Source organism: Erpetoichthys calabaricus, chromosome 10 (genome assembly GCF_900747795.2).
Source record: "Erpetoichthys calabaricus chromosome 10, fErpCal1.3, whole genome shotgun sequence".
NCBI lineage: Eukaryota > Metazoa > Chordata > Cladistia > Polypteriformes > Polypteridae > Erpetoichthys > Erpetoichthys calabaricus.
The window spans coordinates 75,335,805-75,351,950 of NC_041403.2; the positions used below are offsets into that span (position 1 = coordinate 75,335,805).

At 40.9% G+C, this 16,146-nt stretch overlaps 1 protein-coding gene across 1 annotated transcript in view; it reads right to left on the reverse strand.

Annotated features, from left to right (window-relative positions):
* Positions 1-4,980: 4,980 nt before the first annotated feature.
* The window catches only part of LOC114659157 (divergent protein kinase domain 1A-like), a 105,277-nt gene continuing 94,111 nt past the window's right edge, over positions 4,981-16,146 (reverse strand). Inside the window, 3 exon segments of the mRNA XM_028811447.2 lie at positions 4,981-5,803; positions 13,006-13,182; positions 13,776-13,883. Coding sequence (XP_028667280.1) covers positions 4,991-5,803; positions 13,006-13,182; positions 13,776-13,883 — 1,098 coding nt within the window. The 3' untranslated portion in view covers positions 4,981-4,990.

Sequence of the window (16,146 nt, forward strand, 5' to 3'; positions counted from 1 at the left end):
TTTCCGCATCCTCATCAGGATCCTTGCAGCATTATTTTGAATTTGTTGGGTATCCTGATAATTACAATAGTCCAGCCTGGAGGAGACAAAGGCTGAACCAGCTTTTCAGCATCACAGAGGCAAGGACAGAGTTTGGCTATGTTTCGGAGATGAAGGTGATGGACATGTGTATCAAATGACAAATGGGAGCCTAATTTGACACCCAGGTTTGTAACAGAAGGGGAGAAGTTAATGGTACGGTCAGAAAACAAAGTTGATGGGGGGGGTACCAATTAAAAGAGCTTCAGTTTTGGTGCTGTTCAGCTTGAGGAAGTTCTTGGACATCCAGGCCTCAATCTCATCCAAGCAGGAGGAAAGAGTTAATGGAGGTGTAAATGAAGTTGAATCCGGTTTCACATAGAGCTGCGTATCATCAGCATAACAGTGGAATGAAACGCCATGCCTGCCGGTGATGTGACCCGGGGTAGCATATAGATGTTAAAAAGGGTCGGCCCAAGGACTGATCCTTGTGGGACCCCACGGGTGACAGTGTGGGTACGAGATTTAGCATCCCCCAAGGCCACATACTCAGTCCTACCACTCCAGAGCAGTGCCAGAAAGTCCAATTGTATAGTGAAGACAATGAAGGAGAACATTATGATCTACCGTATCAAATGCAGCTTAAGGTCCAGGAGGATGAGGACTGATGGAGAGCCCTGATCAGCAGCCATCAGAAGGTCATTGGTGACTCTAATCAGGGCTGTCTCCATGTTATGAGAAGTTCGGAAACCAGACTGAAATTTTTCAAACAGATTGAATTTTTTGAGGTGATCCTGAAGCTGAACCAAAACAACCTTTTCCAAAACCTTAGACAAAAATGGAAGGTTGGAGATCGGACGATAGTTTGCTATCACTTCAGGATCCAGAGAGGATTTTTTTTAAATGAGGTCTAATTTTTGCGGTTTTCAAGGCCAGTGGGACTAAGCTGCTCTGGAGAGAGTGATTAATGATGGCAGCAATAAAAGGGCTTATATCTGATACATTAGCTTTTACCAGAGGAGTAGGAAAAGGGTCCAATGAACACGTTGAAGGTCGCATCCTCTGGATGATGTCCTCAACTTCTTTAACTGTGGTACAGAGGAACTGGGAGAGGCAGCCCATTGGTTTTGATGTAGAAACATCCAGCGATGGAGGGCTGGAGGCAGACAATGAGGAGCGGATGCTGTCCACTTTAGAGGTGAAATATTCAATAAAATTATTTCACTGCTCCTCTGTGAAATTACTACAGGCGTAGGTGTGAGGATTGAGTAAATGGTTTATTACGGAAAAAAAGTTGTTTGGTGTTTCCAGGACTGTTGTTGATTAAATTTGAATAGTATTGAGATATGGCAGTGGTCAGTGCCCTGGAGTAGTTTTTTGGTGTTCCCGATAAGCTAATTTCTGGACTGTTGAACTGGTTGCAACAAAACGCCACTCGAGGGCTCGCCCAGCTGTTTTCATCTATCGAAGCTCACTTGTAAACCACGGGGCAGATTTTACAAAAGAGACCACTCGTGATTTAACTGGGTCTCAAGGATGTCGTGGAGCCCATTGTTGTAGTAATCGACTAATTTACTGACAGAAGAAAGGTGGGGAGCAATGGAGAAGATCTTAATGTCAGCATTTAAAATCAGTCAAATTAATTTTTTTCAGGCTCCTGAGGTGGATACAGCGGTTTAGAGTATAGTGAATTTGTGGGTGAATCCATTGAGACAATTTTGTGATCAAAAACACCCAGATCAAGTACTTGGAGGTCTGAGATGAGGACTGAATCAGTAATGACTAAATCGAGGGTATGGCCCTTGTTGTGAGTGGGGACATCAACAAGTTGCCTCAGATTTAGGCAGTCCAGGAGCTCTAAGAGCTGGGCAGCAGAATAATCAGAGGGAGTGTCCACATGAATGTTCAGATCTCCAAGAATCAGTACATTTGATGATGTTGTGCAGAAAGATGAGAGCAGCTCATTCATTTCCATAATTAATTGCCAAGCATTCAAAAGTTGAGAATTTAGGAAGGGGTAGAAGTGATAATTGCAAACCTATAAAATGGATTACAGCCAGACCACCGCCTCGGGCCTTTTCGAGGCAAGTGTACCCAGGAGGGCAGGACTCATTTAAAACTGAGTATACCTTGGATTTATGCCAGGTCTCAGTCAAACAAATAATGTCAATCCCCTTGTCTACAATATGATTATTAATTAGACAGCATTTATTTGCCAGGGACTGAACATCAAAAAGTTCCACTTTGATATTTAGCGAGATGTTGCTTTTAGCCAGAGGACGAAGAAAGCTGAAACCCACTCCTGGCTTTCTGTCTCGCCTGGGCCGCTGCCGAGCAGTGTTTTCAGTCTCCATGGTGATGGTGCTCAGATGACGTGTTCGGTCTGCGATGGAGCGAGTTGCTGCTGACCATAAAGACGGAATGGAGCTCCCGGTCTTGATATAAACAAACCGCCAACCAGACCCCCTATGAACGTAGCAGGGGTGACGGAGGAGTCCAAGTTGTTTAATGACTGTGAAGTCTGATGGAAGGCTGTGGTTGTTGAGCTCCAACAGTTGCGATGACAGATACCGGAGCATGACGGCAAGCGGAGGAGATAGTAAATAGTCGGCCATAGTCCTTATGTGCACAGTTGGACGGCTGTGGTGCAAATTGCAAAGAATTCCAGCAGCAAGACAATCACAAAGATCCCCAAAGACAGAGCCGACATCCAGCAAATGTAATAGCGGGCAGAACACTGGCGGATGTAATGCAGGCCATTTGCAATCGACTCCAGAAGCCTCAGTTCAGATGACAACATTAAGAGGTATTCCACAAGAAATTCCAAATGCCATCCACAGAAAACTCAAGTGGTATCAGTCAGTTGGAGACCAATAACAGGCTAGCACTGATGACACAACGCAAGTTGGCCCAACAACTGTCGCAGGTAGGATTTCTCCCAAAAGTAACGATATTAAATGCTGTAAAGCGTTAACAGCAAATTACAGCCGCTAGATGCTAAAGTTCTGTATAATATCCAGAAAATAGCTACAATCAAACAACATTCAGGTAATACGAATACTTAAATAATGAGTATAGCGTGGAGAAGCAGCAAACAGCCAGTGCCTGCGTCCTCTCCCAGCAGGATACAATACAGAAGTGATTCACTCACGCCTGCTCATCTACACTTGTTGCAGTGTTATGTGCATGCAGTCAGTCAGTCACTAACAATTGCAGCTTGCTTTAACATCACCTTACATGGAGTGGTGGGGAAATGTATAAATATGAGTACAGTATTGCCTGACATATCATAAGGACGTTCAAAGTTTGGTACATAATCTGAGAAACGGTTGGACATACCCCAATCATTGCTACAGCAAAGCTGCAGAAATGGCCAAAACACATAACATTACCAACACATTCATTTCATGGCTTCTTCGTGTAGACGGTGCGATCACGTAATGTACAAGATTTGTAACGAATATTGTCCATCTACATCAAATCGACATCTTTTTCCAAGTTCATTGTTGTCAAAAGTGTCTGCTTTCCCCAGAATGTGTATGCCGGTTTCTGCCTGAATGCCATCTCCTGTCAGCAACTGAGACGTGTTTTCTGTCTAAAACTCTTGCAAGATGTTTTGAGATGTAAATGTGACACTGCCTTTAGGCAATAACATGATCACTTTCACCCCCACAGTAAAACACACTCTGCCATTTCTGACCCCCTTTCATTTATTTCATTTCTAACTACAGTTAGAAAAAGTGATTCAAGTAGAAATGTGTGTTTGATTTTGTGGGCTTGCCTTTTTTGTAATTAAAATTTGTATTGGCGATGCAAAATTGGTCTTTGATATGTGTGTGTGTGTGCGTTCACCGTGCAATAGACTGTCGTGCCATCCAGGGGTTGTTTATGCTTTGCGCCTGATGTTTGCTAGGACAGGCTCCACATCTCCCACAGCCCTGCTCTAGATAGAAAAAAGGATGGATGGACGCCTTTTTTTGTAGGAATGCTTTTATTACAATTTAATGTAAAATTGGTGTGTATTCCTTTTATGGTCTAACAAGACATTATCTAATTTTTAATTGACACTATTTAATTTTTTATCAGTGCCACTTCTCTAAGAGGGAACGTGCCGTATCGCTACCAATGCCACCCACTAATAGAATTTTTCTAGTGAAAACACTTTTGGTTTAGGATTTGTGTTGTTTCATTGATGATTCTGTGAATTTATGGGTCTGGTATAATCTATAAACATATTTTTACAAAATGTCAAATTAATTGAATTCTCAAAGGTTAAATTATAGCAAAGTTGTTTCTGGACATTAAACTCAATGGACAAAACATCTGGGCTGCTTAATGTGGTTAGTTTCAAACACCACAAAAAGGTAATGTGAGCTTCTTTAATTTGTGTAGTGTCTTTAATGTGCAAATCTGTCATGCTAAAGTTTTAGTACGTAAACATTAGAACGTTCTAGACATAGTAATCCATTGTGAAACAGCAGCAATGACTAACCACAGTAAGCACTTTATAGTGGTTTCTTAGATAAAAATTGTAAAACATTACAGCAACAACATATATATACACATGAAGAATAAGAGAATGAGGCAAGAACAGCAAGAACATGCCGCTAAGATCCGGGAAGATCCCTTTTGTCACGTGTGGGCAGTTAAGCTGAATGAATTTCAGTTTGTATGGCACAATCTTCAAAATGGCTTAGGCTATCAGTTGGACAAATGAATTGATACTTGTGAAACACGTGAGATGCAGTGCCCTGTGTACACTGCGTACTACCACACACACACACAAACACACTCTCTCGCTCGCTCACACACACACACACACACACACACACACACACACACACACACACATAAAGGCTCACCAGCAGTCTTAATCAAACCTACCAGTACCAATGCATTTGTCAGGATTCACATTATAAAGTTTCTGTCTCAAAAGGTGGAAAAGTAAACACAAACGAAACATTTCAGCACTTTAGGAGTCTTTAGTGTGTGAAATCTTTTTCCACAGCAGTGTTTTCAAATTGTTTAGTATTAAGGAGTGCTCCATTTCCATCTGGTCTGCTGTTCCCTTGAGCGCTATACAAGAATACAGCTGCTTTTCAAGCTCTTCATGGATTTCTGAAGGGGCCCCTCGTAGAAGGTAGTCCTTTAGTGACTGGCACGCTTTAGCAAGGTTGGGCTGACCTACTTCTGTTGTGCATCTTTTTTTGGTCTGATCACAGGTGGTCCTACAATCGGAACCATAGACACAGTCATCATCAGTATCACAGTGACGGTCTCTAATAAAATCTTTAAAACTAACTTCAGGAACTATCTTCCTCATGTCTACCATTTTGAGGTCATGCTTTTCATTGTATCCAAAATTGTTTGCACTCATATCGCACATTAAAAAGTTTCCAAATGTCCCATGGAAGACATCCTCTACAAACTCCAAAAGCCCAATTGAGATTTTGGCCTTCCTCGGCCACGAAGGTGTGAACCACTGGTCCATACTTCGACGAAGTCCTGAGGGAATGAAGAGCTCGATGAGCCAAGGAATCTTAACCCCATACAACGAGGTATACTGCACCTTTTCCATGACATAAAGGTCCCCACAGAATCCAAGTAATTTGGGGGTGTGCTCTTTATCTTGGAGTATTATCATGAGCAGAAACTCATTGAGTTGCAGGAGTGCCCATGTGGATTTCGCCTCTGGCAGGGATATGTGACCATCTTTATTTCCATCAGCTACAGAAATGATTAGACTGACAAGATCCATTAAGTTTGCTTGATCACCAACTTTAGCCTGAAAGATACAAAACACAGGCAGTCAATTCACCGTTAAACAATTTATTGTCTTTAACCTTAAAAACAGCTGATGTGATGTATTAAATGTTAGACCACTACAACTGACTAGCATCAAAGAGTCTTTGTTGTTATTTTTTAAACCTTCCACTCAAAAAAAACAAAAAAACAACAACTACTTTCCTCAGGAATGCTAAACACAGTTGTGTCCGAAACTCTGGAGGCTGGATGTGGCCCTATGATCCGAGTTGCATAAAACAATTTTGGGAATGCTGTTAAGTTTTGAAACATCCTCAACAAGACGGTTGTCAGAGTCAGTTCATTGGAGCTTAGCTGGGCTCTTTTTGCTCCTGTCAGGAATGTTCAAATATGGCTTTTAGTGTCTTTGCTGACATGAAATGAGCTTCATGTTCAATTGTCTTAGCAACAATTATATCCCGTCTTTTCTTTGATTTCAGTTACTAGTTATTTTTATCCATTTTACCACTCCCAGCAGTACTTCACAACACAGATAATTAGCAAGGCACTGGCACGTGTAACTGTGAGGCTATTTACTAGCAGAGTCAGGAGCGTGTCTCACTCTCTCCTCCTGCTCTGTGTCTACCAAAATCCAGAGAAAAGCTAAGCAAAATGACACCTTTTATTGGCTAACTAAAAAGATTACAATATGGAAGCTTTCGAGGCAACTCAGGCCCCTTCTTCAGGCAAGATGTAATCAATTGTAATCATATAGTAATCTTTTTAGTTAGCCAATAAAAGGTGTCATTTTGCTTGGCTTTTCTCTACATTCATAATGGCTAACACGGTACAACACCTCAGTACTACGAAAATCCAGAAAGAGTAGAACAACTACAAGTAAATATGGAGTTCACTTACTGTGTGTATAGAAAAGAATCCCCCCCCCCCCAATATTCACATTTTGTTGCTTTGCAGCCTGAAATGAAGACACACACAAAAAATATTTCAGTGCAACTTATAACACGCAAGTGAAAACATATAATAGCAACAAATCACTAAGGTGGTCAAAGGATCACTAAAAAATAACTAAACACCATCTGGTGTAAGTAATCGTTTTCTCCATTGCCCACCAAGCTAACTGGCTTCCACCTGTGATCAGCTGTAATTATTGTGGTTAGTTTAGCCATAAAAACATAATTCCTACAGCAACTGAAAGCAAACAATCAATTGTGGGTGGCAAAGGCACTGTCAAAAGATCTCTGAGATAAACTTGTGGAGAGGCACAAATCAGGAGTTGGAAACAAAAAAAATTCAAAGGCTTTATCAATCCTTATGAGCAAAGTAAAGTCCATAATCAAGAAATGCAAAGTCTTTGGTACTACTAGGACCCTTCCTGGACAAGGCTGTCCCTCCAAACTAGATGACAGAGTGAGGAGGAAACTGGTCAGGGAGGCTACCAAAGGGCCTATGGCAACTCTGAAGCAGTTACAGGAATTTCTGTTAAGGAGTAGTCACTCCTTGTGACAATATTGCTTGTGACAATAATATCACAAATGGTCCACAAATGTGCCTTTTATGGGAGGGTTGCAAGGAAAATCTTCTTAAAAAGGCCACATTAAGTCTTGATTGAGTTTTGCCAAAATGCACCTTGAAGATTCTGAGGCTACATACAAAAAGGTGTTATGGTCAGATGAGACCAAAATTGAACTATTTGGCCTCAACGCCAAATGGTATATCTGGCAGAAAGTCAATACAGCTTACCATCCAAAGAACATCATACCTACAGTAAAGCTTGGAGGTGGTAGCAGCCTGTTGTGGGGGTGTTTCCCAGTAGCAGGGACTGGGGCATTTGTCAAGACAGAAGGAAAAATGGATGGGGGAAAATACAGTCAAATTCTTGAGGAAAACCTGACTTGACTTATAGCTGCCCTTTGCTAGAAAGTTGTCAATGGGAAGAAGGTTCACTTTCCAATATGACAATGACCTGAAGCACACAGCAAAGTTGATCACACAGTTGAATGAAGGTGAAAAAGGTGAATGTCCTTGGCATGGCCCCTAGTCAAAGCCCAGACTTGATACCTATTGAAAATCTGTAGCATCACTTGAAGATTGCAGTCCACCAATGGTCACTTTCCAGTTTGACTGAGCTTGAACAGCTCTGTAAAGAAGAGTGGGCAAATACTGCACAGTCTACTGTATATGTGCAACGTTGGTAGAGTTGTATCCCAAAAGACTCCTAGCTATAATCGAAGCAAAAGGTGGCTGGTTCCACAAAGTACTGATGGGCTGATCCTTTAACCATCTCAGTGATTCTTATTGTTTTCATTTTTTACTTTTTTTTTCTTTCTTAACTGTTCCTATTATATGTTTCACTTGGCAATAAGTTGCACTGAGTAAATACAGCTGGAGAAATATTTTCTGTGTGTGTCTTCATTTCAGGCTGCAAAACAACAAAAGTGTGAATATTTTAAAGAAGGGCGATTCTTTTCTGTGCATACTGTAAATGCATGAAACATTCATATATGGTGGACAGCACTTACTTGGTTTTCCACTGCCTCTGTAATCCTGGCTGCCCCAGGATTGAAACGTTCAGTGCCACAGTCACATGAGGAGAGCAGTGGAGGCATTTCTTCTAGTCAGTGAATGCAGACAAGCCTTCAGTTTGTCACTTACTAATCTGCTCCAACCAATAACTCCTGAAATTCTTACTTGTACATTTTAATGATTTTCATTGCTTGTGCCCACTGAACAGAGCCTGACTCCCCTCCACCTCATTTCCCGCTTGCATTTTGGTGTCTCTAGAGATTGTTATGCTGCAACTGCACTCTGTTGAATGAATGAGCATAAAACAACAGTGAAATTGGGGGTGGAGTGGTGGCTCTGAGGCTAAGGATCTGCGCTGGTATCCAGAAGGTTGCCGGTTCGATTACCTGTCACTGCCAAAAACAGATCCTACTCTGCTGGGCCCTTGAGCAAGACCCTTAACCTGCAATTGCTCCAGGGGTGTTGTACAATGGCTGACCCTGTGCTCTGACCCCAAGGGGGTATGCGAAAACTAACAAATTCCTAATACAAGAAATTGTATAAGGTGAAATAAAGAACAAAAAAAAAACTCCACCCAGTCTTTGTGTATTTCAAATAGAAATTAAAATTGTGGTCATGATATACAGGAGTTAATCTGCTACTTGTGTGTTCCCCTTCGGACCTTGCCGACCACTTTGCATTTTCATTTACACTCCTGCTCTACATGTTTATCAAAGTCCCTGCCCTGCAAACTGCTATCGCTAAGTTGGAAAAGAAGCATGGCATATCTGCCTGAATGGTATAAACATGTTAAAAGAGTTTGAGAGCTGAAAAAAAAATCCCATAAAGGTTATTTCACAGTTACTTTCTTAATTCTGGGTAAATTATTCATATCATTGCCACTGTTTTCTCTGTACCTGAAGAACAATTTTGTTTATAACTTGAGGTGGAGAAGTCTCATTTTGAGTACTATGGCCTTCACAATCTCAGTCTTAACGAATGGCTCTGAAACAAAAGGTGAAGTATAGTGTAACGGGATTAGATGAGAGCAGAGCAGAGAGCCAGTCACTGTAATATGACACCCTCACTGATGCTGTGTTGAAGTCAAGTGTTCTGCTTGCTCTCCTGAACAGGGGAGGTCTCCTATTCCTCAGTTAAACAGGTTCTGGCTTACGGACTCAAAGGCCCTGCGTTCATGGTGAGTGTCTGTGTGAGGAAGTAAAATGTTGAGGGGGGGCAGGATGTGTAAATGGGCACAGCGAGGCCAAGAGAAAGCTTGCCGATATGCAATATGTTATCCTTCCCGTTGCCGTAGAAGTCAAGAGGTTTGCTTTCTCAGCTGAAGACGGGAAATTCCCCTTAGCAAAGCTGAATTAACTTTGTGTCCGACTCAGCGGCCTTGGGTTCATAGATACCCTCTCGCCCGGAGAGTGGTGAGACCCGGAGCAACAATAAGAATACCTATAGTACGTATAAACAGTATTTACCCCCTTAGAAGTTTTCAGATTTTATTGTTAGATAGCATTGAACCCCAGTGAATTTAATTTGGCTTTTACGACACTGATCAACAGAAAAAGACTCTTTAAAATCAAAGTGAAAAAGGTCTTTGATAAAGTGGTCTAAAGCGTAAGTAATAACACCTTTCAAGTCAGTATTTAGTTGATGCACCTTTTGTATCAATTCCAGCCTTGAGTCTGTGTGTGTAGGTCTCTATAAGCTTTATATATCTGGACACTGTGATTTTTCTCCATTCTTCTTCACAAAACTGCTCAAACTCTGTCAGGTTGGTGTTGTGAGTGAACAAGTTAATCAAACTCAGTATTAAAGAGCAAAACAAGCAGTTATTTAAAGCAATCAGTGAAACACTGAACATAAACCCAAAACAAAGAAAACTGATTTTATATATGAACATTAATTAATTAATTGATGAATAAGTTTTACTCATGGCCATGGTTCCATTGTCGATCTTAAATATACCATCCTTTGTTTTGTGTTATGAATCAATGTATATATACAGTGCATCCATAAAGTATTCACAGCACATCACTTTTTCCACATTTTGTTATGTTACAGCCTTATTCCAAAATGGATTAAATTCATTTTTTTCCTCAGAATTCTACACACAACACCCCATAATGACAACGTGAAAAAAGTTTACTTGAGATTTTTGCAAATTTATTAAAAATAAAAAAACTGAGTAAGCACATGTACATAAGTATTCACAGCCTTTGCCATGAAGCCCAGAATTGAGCTCCGGTGCATCCTGTTTCCCCTGATCATCCTTGAGATGTTTCTGCAGCTTAATTGGAGTCCACCTGTGGTAAATTCAGTTGACTGGACATGATTTGGAAAGGCACACACCTGTCTATATAAGGTCCCACAGTTGACAGTTCATGTCAGAGCACAAACCAAGCATGAAGTCAAAGGAATTGTCTGTAGACCTCCCAGACAGGATTGTCTCGAGGCACAAATCTGGGGAAGGTTACAGAAAAATTTCTGCTGCTTTGAAGGTCTCAATGAGCACAGTGGCCTCCATCATCCGTAAGTGGAAGACGTTCGAAACCACCAGGACTCTTCCTAGAGCTGGCCGGCCATCTACACTGAGCGATCGGGGGAGGAGGGCCTTAGTCAGGGAGGTGACCAAGAACCCGATGGTCACTCTGTCAGAGCTCCAGAGGTCCTCTGTGGAGAGAGGAGAACCTTCCAGAAGGACAACCATCTCTGCAGCAATCCACCAATCAGGCCTGTATGGTAGAGTGGCCAGACGGAAGCCACTCCTTAGTAAAAGGCACATGGCAGCCCGACTGGAATTTGCCAAAAGGCACCTGAAGGACTCTCAGACCATGAGAGAGAAAATTCTCTGGTCTGATGAGACAAAGATTGAACTCTTTGATGTGAATGCCAGGCGTCACGTTTGGAGGAAACCAGGCACCGCTCATCACCAGGCCAATACCATCCCTACAGTGAAGCATGGTGGTGGCAGCATCATGCTGTGGGGATGTTTTTCAGTGGCAGGGACTGGGAGACTAGTCAGGATAAAGGGAAAGATGACTGCAGCAATGTACAGAGACATCCTGGATGAAAACCTGCTCCAGAGCGCTCTTGACCTCAGACTGGGGCGAAGGTTCATCTTTCAGTAGGACAATGACCCTAAGCACACAGCCAAGATATCAAAGGAGTGGCTTCAGGACAACTGTGAATGTCCTTGAGTGGCCCAGCCAGAGCCCAGACTTCAATCCGATTGAACATCTCTGGAGAGATCTTAAAATGGCTGTGCACTGACGCTTCCCGTCCAACCTGATGGAGCTTGAGAGGTGCTGCAAAGAGGAATGGGCGAAACTGGCCAAGGATAGGTGTGCCAAGCTTGTGGCATCATATTCAACAAGACTTGAGGCTGTAATTGCTGCCAAAGGTGCATCAACAAAGTATTGAGCAAAGGCTGTGAATACTTATGTATATGGGATTTCTCAGTTTTTTTATTTTTAATAAATTTGCAAAAACCTCAAGTAAACGTTTTTCACGTTGTCATTATGGGGTGTTGTGTGTAGAATTCTGAGGAAAATAATGAATTTAATCCATTTTGGAATAAGGCTGTAACATAACAAAATGTGGAAAAAGTGATGCGCTGTATTACAGATACATTTTAGGGTTGTGAGATACTGTATAAATGGGCATTGAAAGCACCTTCCTGTAATATTTTATTTTGCTGTTGATTTGAAGAGCGAAAGAAACGCTGCAGCCAGAGGATGTTTGTAAATTCACTGCAAAACATTTTATACAGGATGAAGATGTTAAGGCAAGATGACAAGTGAATAGATACCACAAACTGAAGGTACAGCCACATTTAGCCCACAGCCAAACTTCATTGTTTTCATTTTTCTCAGATTTAGACAGAATGAGCCACCATGTATTTGGCTATGGTGATTACTTTAATGATGCTTTGACAAAGTGCACTGGGATTAGAGTTGTGGCTCTGAGGCTAGGGATCTGTCCTGGCAATCAGAAGGTTGCCAGTTTGAATCCCGTAAACGCCAGAAGTGACTCTAGTCCACTGGGCACTTAACCTGCAATTGCTTTGTTCTGGGTATGACATTCATCTGCATGCAAGCAGGTCCTCGAGCTTACAGGGAAAACTTGGGGGTTGGTGGCAGGATTGGCGGCAGGATTGGCATTCCAGTCCATCGTAAAAAAACACACACTGTTTCAGTATGATATTGATGTGTCACCCGCTGCATTCGGGTCCCAATCCAGGTGGTTCGTGGTGTGGTGGGTGCAGTAACAACAGTCTGCCTGTACCATTACAAGGTACTGAAATTGAACTAGTTAGGAAATACAGTATGTCAACAATAATGGAAATGTTTGAGTTTTCTACATAGTTCATTAGAATAAATGACTCCAGTCAAATTGCTTCCATCTCTCTAATCTGTATTTGTAAATGGACCATTTATTAACTGGTTTTCTTTCTGGAACAACTATGAATATAGTATGTTGCCATCATTCCAGAGAAAGACATGTTAATTGATAAATGTGAACTAGCCTAGAAAGAAACAAAGTACAAGTGTTTGTAGGCGTGTAAGTCCTACAGAATAAAAAAAGAAGATTCTGCCTCATCCCTGATGCTCCTCAATTTCAATATACTGTATGTCAGCTTCCTTTGACCCACTAAGCTAAACAGCAGATTCGAATAATGTAAAAAAGAAAGGAAAAAACAGAACACTGTACCTTTAAGTGACTTAAGACCATTTCCTTAAATTTCTCAACAGAGGTCCCTTTAGTTGGTTTATCAAATAAAATAGCTTCTTTTCTTGGTTCCATTTCTGCCCCCAAGTCGAAACGGACGATTTCCTCCATCTGACATTTCACTACACCTTCTAGATCTCCCCAGTTTCCTGTGTAAACCTGGAATAGATAATTTATGAATTATATTATTGGCTGCATATTTGTGTACAATCTTAAACCTAACAGAAGATTACAAATACTTAATGAAATAGTAAATAAGGACATTATGGAGTCCAGCAAAAAATGCAAAGAACTCTAAGTCAGATTACCTTTGTTGCTTCTCCCTAAATTATTGTTACTTCACTGTGTGTAGCACAATAAATTAAGATGTAATAAAATAGCAGAACTAAAATATTACAACATGAAACACAACATTTGGCAACAGGACTTCCTATATCTAATAAAAAAGGGTGAGAAATAATTAAAGAGCTTTCTTATTAGCAAATCAGAAAACAGACAATAAGTCCTCCAATGAAAACTCAAGCACACAAATTAACCACAGAAAAGTTTACTCTGTCCTCCAGACTGTTAATTTTTAAACTCAAGAAGTGATAAATGCCTTCATAAGAGCAAGGCAGATTCCTGTCATATTTAGTCATCAAATGGGTTATAACATTTCATTACCATTACGCTTACAAAAGTACTCTTAGTCAGCAGTTTGGTGTAATGAACACAGGCATAAATGTTACAAAGAAGATGAGAGTGGTTCTTACCTGGTTGTTAGGTTTTGTTGACAGGCACTTTGCTAGATAGAGAGTTTCTTTGTCACACAAACTGCTACAGGCTGAACCATCAATTATGCCCTTTCTGTATTTATCACACTAAAAACCAAAATACACATGCGTTAGCAGACTGCTAATACATAGTAGTTGAATTGTTCAAAAATATTTCATACCACTGAAACATGTGGGCCTACGTACAGTCCTAAAACAGAAGTGCTACAATGAGCTAGATATAAACAACAGTAAATTCTCCACCCATTATTTACAAATGTAAGAATCTACACTTGATTATGAATCTTGAACATGTATGTACTGTGTCATGGGGTATTTTAAAAGAAGGGCTTGGGAGGGGGTCTGTGCCCATCAGGTTGCCACTACCTAAATGTTTATGAATTTACAGATCATATCAAATCATACATTTTCGATTAAGACTAAGATCATGGTTCTAGTTAGTTTGCAAATAATTATGTGACAAATGCTAACCTCTGTCCATCTCTCTCTCTATTTTATATATATATATATATATATATATATATGTGTGTATATACACAGTACTGTGCAAAAGTTTTAGGCAGGTGTGAAAAAATGCTGTAAACAAAGAATGCTTTCAAAAATGGAAGTATTAATCACTTATTTTCATCAATCAACAAAATGCAGTGAATGAACAAAAGAGAAATCTAAATCAAATCAATTTTTGGTGTGACCACCCTTTGCCTTCAAAACAGCATCAATTCTTCTAGGTACACTTGCACCCAGTTTTTGAAGGAACTTGGCTGGTAGGTTGTTCCAAACATCTTGGAGAACTAACCACAGATCTTCTGTGGATGTAGGCTTCCTCACATCCTTCTGTCTATGTAATCCCAGACACACTCGATGATGTTGAGATCAGGGCTCTGTGGGGGCCATACCATCACTTCCAGGACTTCTTGTTCTTCTTTACGCTGAAGATAGTTCTCAATGACTTTGGCTGTATGTTTGGGGTCGTTGTCCTGCTGCAGAATAAATTTGGGGCCAATCATACGCCTCCCTGATGGTATTGCATGATGGATAAGTATCTGCCTGTATTTCTCAGCATAGAGAACACCATTAATCCTGACCAAATCTCCAACTCCGTTTGCAGAAATGCAGCCCCAAACGTTCAAGGAACCTCCACCATGCTTCACTGTTGCCTGCAGACACTCATTATTGTACCGCTCTCCAGACCTTCGACCGAACAAACTGCCTTCTGCTACAGCCAAATATTTCAAATTTTGACTCATCAGTCCAGAGCACCTACTGCCATGTTTCTGCACCCCAGTTCCTATGTTTTCGTGCATACTTGAGTTGCTTGGCCTTGTTTCCACATCGGAGGTACGGCTTTTCGGCTGCAACTCTTCCATGAAGACCACTTCTGGCCAGACTTCTCCGGACAGTAGATGGGTGTACCTGGTCCCACTGGTTTCTGCCAGTTCTGAGCTGATGGCACTGCTGGACATCTTCCGATTTCGAAGGGTAATAAGCTTGATGTGTCTTTCATCTGCTGCACTAAGTTTCCTTGGCTGACCACTGCATCTACGATCCTCAACGTTGCCCATTTCTTTGTGCTTCTTCAAAAGAGCTTGAACAGCACATCTTGAAACCCCAGTCTGCTTTGAAATCTTTGTCTGGGAGAGACCTTGCTGATGCAGTATAACTACCTTGTGTCTTGTTGCTGTGCTCAATCTTGCCATGACATGAAACTGTCTTCCACAACCTCACCTTGGCAGCAGAGTTTGGCTGTTCCTCACCCAGTTTTAAGCCTCCTACATAGCTGTTTCTGTTTCAGTTAATGACTGTGTTTCAACCTACGTGTGACATTGATGATCATTAGCACCTGTTTGGTATAATTGGCTGATCATACACCTGACTATAATCCTACAAAATCCCTGACTTTGTGCAAGTGTACCTATAAGAACTGATGCTGGTTTGAAGGCAAAAGGTAGTAACACCAAATATTGATTTGATTTAGATTTTTCTTTTGTTCACTCACTTTGCATTTTGTAAATTGATAACAATAAACAATCATTATTTATATTTCTGAAAGCATTCTTTGTTTACAGCATTTTTTTCACACCTGCCTAAAACATTTGCACAGAAGAGTATATACAGTTGCTGGTCATAAAATTAAAATATCATGACAAAGTAGATTTATTTCAGTAATTCCATTCAAAAAGTGAAACTTGTATATTAGATACATTCATTACACACAGACTGATGTATTTCAAATGTTTATTTCTTTTAATGTTGATGATTATAACTGACAACTAATGAAAGTCCCAAATTCAGTATCTCGGAAAATTAGAATATTGTGAAAAGGTTCAATATTGAAGACACCTGGTGCCAC